We start from the raw sequence: 12,125 nt of genomic DNA, 5'->3' as shown, positions 1-12,125 counted from the left end.
CTATAAACACAAATGGTTCCACAAGCATACAGGTATTTATTACAAGCATGCAAGTAAAAAGTACAACTGGTCTTGAAAATAAATAAAACACTGAACTGTAGGCTCTAGAACAGAGTTGCATTTTATTTTTTTAGTAAACACCCATATAATTGGTTTAAAAAGCAGCATATGTGGTGAATAGATAATTCAGCACCATAGATGAGACTTTTATCCATCCACTCAATTGTAAAAAATTAATATCATAAAAAAAAGTGAAATTTGCCTATATGGAGTTATCATACAAAGGGCTGTATTCCAAGCATAGATTTGTTTTCGTTTTGCTTATTGAGGCATAAATATAGACTATTTGAATCATTCTGGTGAACCAATGACGGAACTTCTTAACTTCACAAGGAGCCACAAAATTACTAGAAAAATGTGCTGGAGTGCTCCATTCAGATTTCATGAAAAGTTTACTGGAAGACCAAACTGCAGCTTTGTATTTCTGATGAAGCTAAGCCTGTTCAAGAGTTATATACCCAACCCAGAATTAACCTGGGGATGGGTTATAGTATTAGAAGTGTCTTATCAGGGATAAGAAGAAAATAACTGAGCCGTTTCTCAGTGGTCTGAAGCCCTTTGGGGTGAAAGTTTGTTGTGCATTTAATTAGAAAATCAAGGTTTGACTCTGGAGGAAGACTAGAGACACATAATCTCTAATCAGGTGTCTTCCCTGTTTTAGAACTCTTACTGCAGCTGGCAAACTTTACAGACATTTTTCAGCAGAACTTGGTACCTGCTGAATCTTCCAGAAGCTTGATCAGTGACCATGGTGCCACCATGTCCGATGTACCAGTAAACTCATTTGGCCATTACACCTTAGCAAAACCATAGGCTGATATCCTCCATTCAAACCTCCACTGATACAGCAGCTCATGCAAAAAAAAACGTTATGTATTTTTCACATTCTAGAAGATACTGATCTTTAGTTTTTTTTTTATTATCTACTAACTGTAATAATCAAACTTAAGAAAGAAAAGAAAAATCTTTCAGTTTTGACTTATTGAAATAAATTAACTTTACATTCCATCATACTGAGATGCTCCTGTGTTATACTGTCTGTAGCCACCTCCTCACTTATAATATATCTACCGTATGTTGATCCCATATAAAGCTTTTAACCAGCTTTAACTTTCTGGTTTGGTTGTATATAATTCAGTCTTTCAAATATATGAGGCATTTAATGTTCACATGGTTAAGTTACTGAACCATCAGGGTTAAAAGGGTTTTCCTCTTCATGTCGTCCATTTGCTTTTAAAGACTGGAAACTACAACAGGACTCATGTCGGTAAACAGAAGCAGCTCAGCTCCCATTACTTAGCATGTCCAGCAGCCTTTTGGGGTCCATTCCCTGCTGCTCAGCCATCTTCTGCACGTCAAAGCCCATGTGCTTCAGGAACTGGACCACGCTCATCTCCTGTCCGGTCAGCTGATCTCTGATGGTCGGACAGGACGGGTTGCAGTGCGGCCATGGGCAGCTGTCGATCAGATGCAGGGGGCATCCCCTCAGCGGAGGGGTCCTGGGTTTTTTAAGGCTGTGGCTGCTGTTGAGGTGCAGGTTGCTCTGCAGGCTGCGGTCCCAGCAGTGGAGTGCTCTGGGCAAAGAGGTGCCTTTCACCTGGACGTCCATCCAGTACCTGCACATTGATATATGAGGTGAAAACATTGTCCAAGATGTCATCAACTCTTATATTAACCCTTTAAAATCTTTACATTAACAAAGTGTGCCCTGAAGTGTTATTTTACAAAAATAGGAGGACATGACAAATGAAACTTTAGGTAGTAAACAACATGAGGGACCATAACCTCAACAGATCACCAAAGAGTATTTTATGTATGTTATGTTTTCCTGTTAGCACTTTGAATTATTACCACTAGGTGGGGATGATTGAAATTAAAGCTAGTTTTAGAAAGCATTATATGTGATATGTAGTTTTTATTATGCAACTTAAGTGAGGAAAAAACTCCCCAATCTGATTATGTATGAAAACAATCAGAGATGGGTTTTATAGCCATATCGCCCAGCCCCACTGAACAGATTAAATAAATCCAACTCCAGCTGTATTCAAGCTCCAAAGACTTATCCAGGGACAACTTTTATCAGTGGATGGGTCTGCATTTGCTGCTACAGGGTTTGTTTGCAACAGCAAAGGTCAACACTGCAAAAACAATTTTAGAAATATGTTGAAAATTGGTATATTTAGCCTTAATTTAAGTAGGTAAATAAGATGATTTGCCAATGGAATGTGAATTTTTACTCTTTAAATAAGATAATTAGATAATACGCACTTGAAATAAGACAATGTAATTGTTTTTTCTAATTTTGTAGGTAAATGTTCTTGTTCCATTGGGAAAGTGTCTCACCTCCTTAATTCAAGAACAAAATGCACTAATTTTAAGAAATAATAACTTACTTAGATTTCAATTTTTGCAGTGAATAGGTTTGGTTTTATGGGTACTTTTTTGTCAGAGGCTTAAAAATCCCTCATTTTGAGGACTAATCCTTTTAACAAGTTTAGTGGAATTATGATTTTCTGTTTGGGGATTGAGGACGATATGAATGCATCCACCTTGGTGTATCTGTAATCCAGGATACTTCAGAACACGTTCATTTAACCTCAGCCATTCCGGATACATAAAGATTTTAAATACCTCTTTACTGATATCAAACCACAGAACAGGGTTAATAAATCCATTCTTCATGTGTGATTGGGTGTCTGTGGTAAATCCTCACAGTGCACCAAACTTTTGTCTGCACGTCTATGAATAAAAACAACTTTCCATCTTTCCTCATGCCTTTTGTCTCTGCTCTCATTAGTGCTTCTACCAAGTGTTGCTACAGGAGGGTGCTAATGTCTCATCTGTGGCCTTTCAATCTGTATTCGCCCTGTTCCTCTCTGTCAGGATCATTTTAAACACAAGAATTCATCAATTGGAATTTATATTTTTTATTTATGGTTATGCTGATCTATCAATCTATCCACACAGACGCTTACATCATTTGAGTAAGTGTCCCTTAGCAATGTGCAGGGAATTAATTTCTTCTAATCAGTCATCTCCAAGCTTCCGGCATAATTCTGCATTGATATTTGGTAGCTGTTCTTATGAGAAAGTTCTTTTAAAATGAGCTTCTTTCTAACAATATGCTGGCTTATGAGCGTTGTATCTTTTCATAAGGGTTGAAGTCGTGCCCTTCCTGGAAACTTGATATTATCACATTTCATCCATTTTAAAACCAATGTTTGGGGACATCCTCCCGTAAGATCCTCATGTTGTCCAGGTTTCAACCATATGATCCTAATTGGACTCCCTTAGGTGTAATGGGAATAGGTCAGGGTTTTAAGTTTCGACTCAAGGAAAACTAAGATTTGTGCTTATAAACTTGAAACTGTAGAAACATAAGTGCAGATTTTGCATTGTTGTGAACTGGGAGAGTGCTTACAATCAGAGACATTTTCTCTTTCTCTGGAAAGGTTTAATGGTTGGACAAATCCGATTAAACTATCAGGTTTTTTACAATGACATGAGGAATGTTTGGAGGAGAGCTGGTGAGCTTCTTCAATCTAAAGTACACTCAACCAACTGTCCAGCATGGTGGTGGGAGCATCATGCTGAGGGTTTTGGTATACTGCCAGTGGTGGTGGTTGTACTGCACAAAAGGGTGGAATAATATAAATGGAGATGATCTTCTCAAAGTTCTTCAATGTCTCCTCAAACAAACACCTTGATCTTCCAACAGGGCAGTGTTACTAAGCTTACACCAAAACTGAAAAAGCTGGCTAACGTTAAGAGCATGCGAAATGTCTGGACTGGAACAAACTAGTTTAACTGAATTTGTGAAGAGCAGTCCCATATCCAGCCAGAAATGTGCAAGAAGCTTGCTAATGGCTACAAGATGTGTGAGGCTCGGCTTGCTTAGGTAGCAGTAAACCTGATATCGTTGGGGCTGTATGTAAATGTAAAACAATGAACCCCTCAATGGGTTTATGTGAACCTTTGGCAGAACTGTCAAGCCATGCAAGTTGTGGGTTTTTGTCAAAAGAGAAGCCTCTTAAGTTTATATAAAAAAAAAATAAATAGTTTTTCATTTTAGGGAAATCTGTTTTTTTTTTGCACTGAAAAGGAAAATATATCTGATGTTTCATGTTTCACCGACGATGACTATTAGTTATGAGTCAGTATATCATTGGATCTTGAAGGAATCAATGTTTTTACTTACGTTCTGGTTATGAGTTCGTGTGACAGACAAGCTGGAGCAAACATGGCTCTGCCAATTAAAGACACAGCAGCGTATCAGAAAGCTGTCACTATTTTTGGGTGTATGTTGGTTTGGGAACATCAGTAAACCTTACGGTATGTCCTGGAGTGTGCTCCTCAGCTCCTGACCAAGGTTCTGTATGTACCTCCACTGGCCCTCGTGAACAGGCTGTCCGGTCAGGTGGACATTATCAGCGGTCAGCTGTGCCTCGTCAAACAGCCACTGCACCACAAACACTGGACCTGAACGGTACGGACCAAGGATCAGACCCCAGCATGTCCTTCTAGTGTTTTCTACAGAGGCTTTAGGAATGTTTGTGACTCACTTTTCAATGTTGGGTACACTTTATATCCAAAGAAACAGTTCCATTCCTCACCCACGTGAGCCTGTCTGCAGCTCTCTGGTACCAGTCCACCCCAGTACCTGAAAAACCCAAAGTTATCAGCACGTTAAAACTTCCTCTGTTCAGACACTCTTTCTTTCCCAGCTCTGTCAATGTCTGACCTGATGCCTCTCTTAATGGCCTCAGTGGGGGCACAGCTGATGGTGTCCAAGCAGTCAGTGAATTTGTACTGTTTGTTGTCCAAAAACCATCCAGAGTCGGCCAGGCCCCTAACCTGCACTCCCCTGTGGCCACCCAACTGCAGCTGCTCTGCCACGTGGTCCACATTCAGCAGAACGCCTGTACCACCAGCGCTGGAGACACCAAGAGTGCATTCAGAAGGAGAAACTAGAGGAAGAAAGAAAAAACAGAAAACATGCTTCTGGTCAACTTACCTGCTGCCTGCCAGGAGCAGAACCTTGGCTTTGTCCAGACCTTTAGTCAGCAGGTCCTTCACCACTTCTTTGATGATCAGAGAGCCCATGAAGGCGTAATCACCTGAGAATAGAAATATTAATCTGCTGGCTGTCAGACGCAACCTGGGACATTACACGTCTATTAATGATGGAGGTCTATGCTTATTGCACAGTATGGATCATGGATCATTACCGTATGGGTAATATCAGCATTTCTGTCATTATCAATAAACTACAGACAATAACACATTGCATCTGCCCCCCTGTAAAAAACCGATAAATGTCAGAAATTATTGCGATTTGCCTTTTATCATGCTGACAGTCCTTTTTCTTCAGGCTGCAGAACGACTCAGGAAGCAAAACCGACAAGAGGATTAAAATCTGTTTAGAGTGCTTTATTTTAATAATTATAGATATCACTATTTGGGATCAGGATTACATGTGCCTCTGCAGGTTTCTTAGAAAATATGCTCCTTTCACTACCAGAAACCCAAGTGAGGCATAGTTTAGCCTGGATGTGTGACAGTTGGTGGGGTTTGTTTAAATCAGTATTCTCTCTCAAGGTTTAAGGCCTAATTTATCCATTCTAAATAGGGTTGAGGTCAAACCCAGTCCATAAACTTAATGTTAGACTATTCTATCCATTCAAGCCCAGCTTTGATGTGTGGCTGAGGTCAATGTCCTGTTAGAACACCACTGTGTCCAAGCATGAACCATCTGGCAGTAGGGGCGCTAGTAAGTAGTTCTCTTTCATGATTTCAACTTCACTGCTCAATGCATCCACTGTCAGTGAAACAACCTCAGCATGACACTACCGCCACTGTGCTTGACATTTATGAAGGTATTTTTAAGGTTTAAAGACTCTTCAAAGTGTTATTGTTTTTTTTTTTTTTTTTTTTTTTACTCGAGTTATCTCCAGGGGGAATGTGGGATTTCAATCAGTTCAGTTTGCAACCTCAACAGATATCTGCTGTAGGGCTGAGTTCTAATTCCTGGTCAGCGCACAGTCCATGGAAATAAAACAAGTTTTGCTGAGGATTGTGATTCCGCTGTACCTACAGTTTCTAGATTAGCCTACAAGAAGCTTGAACCCCTGATGGTTCCCGGGTTTCTTCTGCTCTCTTTAACTAGATCTCTTTCAGGTGAGGGTGACAGTCTCAAATAGGTGGTAGAAATTTATCTGTGGTCTGTTCTGTAAAAAAGCTAACAAAATATCTTCAGTCCAAGATTAGGTCAATGCATCAACCAAACCTCTAACTACTCAGTAATGTACTTTAACTCGGTGCAGCAATCCTTCACAGCCTATTACGCTCTTTCAACCCCAAACTCCCTCACCCTTCAACCTCATTCTTCTTCCTCTTCCTCATCCTGTCTCTTTTATCTCTACTTTCTATTCTAATGTGGCTCAGGAATAGCCTTCATCACCAAGTCTCCCCAGATGACTCATAATCACATCCAATCCAACCCCTTTCTGCCTTTTCCTTCAGTGAATCCTAAATTCCATACTATATCTTTGTGGTGTAGTGCTCGCTAGTGAATCTGCATTTAACCAAACGTTAGTGGAGGTGTATGTATATATTTGAGTCTCGAAGGAGCAGAAAAAAAAAGAAAAATAAATAAAAAATGTTTAAATTGGCACTGATCTGAAATAATGGTTAAGATAAATGGCAAAATCCACTGAAGAAACTTGTCTGTGACGAGACCAAGTGAACTTCAAACCTAAACTGCATGTGATACATTGTTAAATCACTATCGGTGAAATGCACCTTTGGCAGCAATGCAACTTTCTTCACAGAGGAGCCAAAAGGTTTTTTAGGCCTTTCCTCAAAGGTTTTTTTTTTCTTCCATGGTTGTTTATTTAATGATTAAATCAAACCAGATTTGATCATTAGGATTCAGATCCCTCCAAAATTCCTCTACTCGGTCTAGTCTTTCCTGTTTGTTTGCAGATTCTTCTTTGATTTCTTTCCTAGTTTCTTGCTTCAAATTGTAATCTTGTTAAAATGAAAAGCGCCAGGTTTTGCTTCCAAGCACGCTGAAACAACTTTTCACTTTGGCTTGTATTTGACTTATCTGCGTCCATGATCGCCTTCACCCTGAAAACTGTTGGGAGGCTTGTGTGAAAGACACAAAGACTGCTGCAAAACGCTGCTGTGCTTCATAGCAGCAGGGATGGCATTAATAGGTGGGTGGTCGCTTCCCTCTGGATGGCTTTCACACAGCCGGGATAAGGGGCTAAAAAGTTCAAGTTTCTCTCACATGATTTTGTATCTTATAGTCTACAAGTCACTCTGCTGCTTTTTGGCAGTCTTTTAAAGGACTTTAATTTCCGCTTTAATGAGAAAATGTCTCCAATATGGTCAATGAAGGCCTAAATACTGCAGTGTTCATGCTTCCCCGTTTCCTCAAAGTAACAGAAGTTTCCTTTCCCAGATATGTGCCTCTGCAGAATCCTGTCTCACATATGTACAAACATCCCTCTCTCTGAAACTGATCAAAAATAATTAGATCTACTTTTGTTTCTTGTTGCGGCTTCCAAAAACCCACATATGAAAAAAAAAAAAAAAAAAATCAAACGGTATACCTCAGAACATGGTGATTGATCTGATTTTGTGAGCCTTACTTTGCTCTGTCTTTGGCGTGGCTCCACTCCACACATCGCTGGAGCAGTAAGGAATAAAACTGCAGGAAACAGTAAATAAGGCAGCCGAGGTTAAAACCAGACTCACAGCAGTTTGTTGATACTGATAAATATTCAATTTAATCTAATGTGGCTGTATGACAGTAGAGTGAATAAAGAACAGAGAATATGTTTTTATTTTAGAGCTAAGGGCTGTATTTTGTTATGGGAAACTTCTTTGTCTTTTTTATCTCTATACCTTTTGCACTTCACTGCTTTTGTACCTTAAACCCTCCTTTAGTTGAGCAAATCTGCTCTGACACAGTAAAGGCAACCAGACTCACTATATTGTTTGTTAAAGCTGCAAAATCATCATCATTATAACAATAATTGTGAGATGCACAAATTACTCTTCTCCTGGTCTAATTTCAATTTTGACTCTTTCAGGGTGTTATTTCAATGAGCTAGAATTTATAGAAGGGGATAAAAAACAAGTGCTGCATATTTTGGATTGAGGAAGGTGCTTTTAGATCTAACAGAAGATTTAAAAAAAAAAATCCAGATTAATCTTTTGCATGAAAGCATGTCTAATCTGATTTTAATTAACATCACACAAAGTGCATGCAGGTGTTGATGTATTTATTGACTAAAATTGGTAGGATGAACGTATTTTTTGTTGTTGTTTTGTAGTTTTTGACGTGCTGATTACAAATCGATCATAGAAAGTTAGCCAGTTCCAATCTATGACTGACCGATTCTTGCATCTCCCCAGAACTTAGGAACTCATTACTACTAATCATAAAATGTTATGGTTTTAGCCTTTTATGTCATTTTCTTTTCTGAAATGTTTTCAATCTGATTAAGCTTCTGCTTTCCATAGGAAAGCTTTTCTCAGCTGCAAAGAGATAAATATGTTAATTGAAATTATGTTTATCTGCCTTGATCCTAAAATGATCACACGTTTTTCATTATAAAAACAAAAGGCGTTTTTAAATATGCATAATGCAGTTTTTATGGCTTTAATGATAAAAAAAAAATCAACTTGCAGGAAAAGATGGACTTGACAATCGTAGTCTCTGTTTTAAGGCAAATATCTTCTGGATCTATCTGGATGCTTTTGTTCCCTAGATGTCATTTTTTTGTGTATGAAGTTTTTTTTTGTTGTTTGTTTGTTCTTTCTTTTTTTTTTTTTTTTTGAGAACTTGGAAATGGACAAAATAAGTAAAAGTAAAATTCTTACACCATGTTGGCATTCCACCAGTGAGGGTTTNAGTAAAAGTAAAATTCTTACACCATGTTGGCATTCCACCAGTGAGGGTTTTCCTCTGGCTCTGGAGACAAAATACCTGTTCCTGTGAAAACACACGGTACCATTAGTAGGAGGAGGATAAAGCTCATATCGTTGATCATGTTCATCTTTGTGGACCCTATGAATATATCTTTATTGCAGCAGGTAAGTCAACAGGTTTTTTAAGCTTGGGCTAATAAAAACATGAAGGAGTTGGAAGATGTATCTGTTTGGAGAACTATGCTCCTGGAAAAAGCTTGAAAAACAGAAGGATTTTGTCAAGAGTTTGGCTTTTAAGATTAACACCAGCATGAATCCTGACCATGCCGAGGAAGTTTTCTTCCCTCTCTTTGAGGGGAAAAGCTATGCGAGTGCTTAGGGGCTTATAAAACACAACAAACTGGGTAAGGCACTGATGTGCAGTGACAGAATCGTACCTCTTCTGCTCTGAGGCCACTGGGTGGAGCTCATCAGACTCCTCATGGTCTCATATCTGCTGTTGCAGGTCTGTTTGTTGAAGCAGTACCATCCACCTGCACCAAACACATACACACAATGAGCTCCTCAATAAACTCCACAAAGCTGACATTATTTCAAGGGTCCATCCTCACCTTCCAGGAACAGGAGCCACCGCCTGCTGCCTTTGGATTCCTTGATGTAGAACCTGAACATGAACATTAAATGTCAACCATGTAATCCTTTTTAGCCATATAGAGCCCCCCCTTCTATTGATACTGCAGCGTTAATAATAGTTTTTTTTTTTTTTTTTATATTGAAATTAAATATAGCCACATTTTTAACATTTGCATGACCTAAAGCTGCAACTTAATCACCATCCTCACTGATATATTAATCAAAGTTATTCATCTTACAAAACTCAATAATAGATAAATAAATTCACCTGATATGTGTACAGTTATCTAACAATCCAAAGCACCAGGACTAAGTATGCAAAATGTGAGACAGCAAACGACTAACCTATGCAGATGAAAATGATTGTCATATTGAAACTCGTTGCCATGGTTATTTTGGAGAGCAACATGGTCATATATTTATATACAGCACTTGCAAGCTCAAGTATTAATAAATTCTATTGGGATTTTATGTAATATTACAAAACACAGAGAAATACTGATATATGGTTTACAAATAAGAATAATCTAAAATTATGGCATATATTTGATTTTAGCTCCAATTAATCTGATCCCCGAAATAAAATCTGGTGCCTTCAGGGAGTCCTAATTGTTGACAGAGCCTGTCAGTGTTTGATTTAATGTGATTATGAATGCAGCCGCTTTACGGGGGACTTAAAGCTCTGTTGGAGAACATCAGGGAACAAATGGAGGAGCATTCAGCTTGGGACAAAATATGTGGAAACAGTGTTAGATTAAAAATAAAAACATTGGAACCTTTAAACATCCCACAGGGTACAGCAAATTATGTTAACATAAAATGACAGGAAAGAGAGTCAGATGCAGAGACACAGATGCAGAGATCCAAATCTCAGGTGCTTTATATTAAACAGACACCTGTTAGTTCTGCACTCCACAGATCTGGATGACTGACAAGAAGAAAGCTTCATTAAAAATTGCCACACTGAAATACACTGAAAAAAAATAATGCACCCGCTTTTGGCCTTTACTTAATCATATCTAGTTACTTCAACACAATTATTTTTTGCCCTACAATTGTGTTAAAGCAACTTAATATAATTAAGTAAATGCCAAAACCAGTTGCATTATTTTTTTCATTGTAGTATCTGTGGTGGAAAACTGAAACTGAGACTGCAAATTGTGTTGATCCATCAAATAAAATCCCAGTAAATATAAACATTTCAATTAATTTTCTTTGATTTTCTCAGATGTAGTTTTAGTTCAGATGATTCACTTTGCTCACATCCGCAGATGGAATATCTATAAGTTGATATAAAATCCTTTCATCATTAATGAAAGATAAGCTCCAGCAGCGCGCTTACCCCGCAGGTGACCCGTCGTTACAGGTCACAGACGCATTATTCAGGAGGTGCAGCTTCATGTTTTGCTCGAGCTTCTGCGCAGAGCACGGATACAGGGACTGCGCCAGATTCTTAACCTGCACCATAAAGTTGTCCATGTTGCTCTCCACGGCTGTGAAGTCTAATGGGAAGCTCTCCGGACCCTCCGCCCGCTGCTGCTGCTCCGCTTGCTGCAGCTGCACCCGCCTGGGCTGCGCACGGCCGCCGCGCACCCTGCGCGCTTCCACCGGAGAGCCCATATGGATGAAGAGCAGCAGCAGGCAGGAGCGCACCGCTGACAGCCCGGCTGACTTTCTTAAACCCCCTCGGCTCCTCATCTCTTGCTGTTACAGGGGAGTCTAGGTGAGCCGGGCCCGAATCAAACCCAGCATTCCTTATGGGATATGGAGAGATGGGAAGTCTTGTTTAAGCACATGAAGTCCTCCTGGAAGCGATCGATCAATCACGGTGGACTGAATGAGGGCAGATCGTGGATCTCCATTGCTCCATTAAGAGGGAAACAGCTGTTTTTTTAGAATAACCCGATTTACGCACAGATTCGGTTACGCGCGCAGGGAAAACCTCTGCGCACTTTTTGCCCTCCTGCTCTAAACGCTCCTGATTCCCAGAATAAGAGGGTTTTTATCAGTGACTTCCCTCCCACCCGCTCCTTCCTCTCATTCCCGTGGGCCAATCAGGCTGTGTTGTGGTTGGCCGATGATCCTTGCGGGGATTCGGTCCCCATAACCTGAGCGCGCTCTAGCTATAGCATGGCACGCCCATCGGCTAGGTTTAGTCATGCACTCCGTCCCTTTGATGTTGTGTCATCACATGACCACCCAGCCTTTGAAGTGTTGATTGAGAGCTGTGTATGAGGGGTGGAGAAGGTCATATAGCTATGCAGCTTCACGCACATGTTTTTACTCTTTATATGAGCTGGAAACGAAAACCTGACTTTTCAAGTTGTTTGTGAGGATGACTTTGTGCTTCTAGGGGTTAAAAGGTCACTGATAGAGTTTAAATCATGTCAGTAAGTGCAAACATGGGAATATGAGACATGAATGGATCTCTACTCAATCGGTCATTCCTGCATGACTTACTAATCATTTAAACTAAAAATAAAATGTCT

General features: G+C 39.7%; 1 protein-coding gene across 1 annotated transcript; it reads right to left on the bottom strand.

Moving 5' to 3' along the window:
- Positions 1-126: 126 nt before the first annotated feature.
- LOC107090768 (palmitoleoyl-protein carboxylesterase notum1a-like) lies at positions 127-11,621 on the bottom strand. The gene is made up of 11 exons (XM_015384333.1): positions 10,979-11,621; positions 9,615-9,667; positions 9,441-9,536; positions 9,007-9,067; positions 7,719-7,777; positions 5,075-5,177; positions 4,802-4,993; positions 4,623-4,720; positions 4,392-4,539; positions 4,259-4,306; positions 127-1,676 (listed from the first exon to the last, which is right to left on the bottom strand). The coding sequence occupies exons 1-11, from the start codon at positions 11,332-11,334 to the stop codon at positions 1,343-1,345; spliced, it is 1,548 nt and encodes a 515-aa protein (XP_015239819.1). The 5' UTR covers positions 11,335-11,621; the 3' UTR covers positions 127-1,342.
- Between the last annotated feature and the right edge of the window lie 504 nt (positions 11,622-12,125).

Source organism: Cyprinodon variegatus, unplaced genomic scaffold (assembly GCF_000732505.1).
Source record: "Cyprinodon variegatus isolate N-32 unplaced genomic scaffold, C_variegatus-1.0 Scaffold310, whole genome shotgun sequence".
NCBI lineage: Eukaryota > Metazoa > Chordata > Actinopteri > Cyprinodontiformes > Cyprinodontidae > Cyprinodon > Cyprinodon variegatus.
Note: the sequence above shows the minus strand (reverse complement) of the source record. Positions and strands in the feature narration are given on the sequence as shown.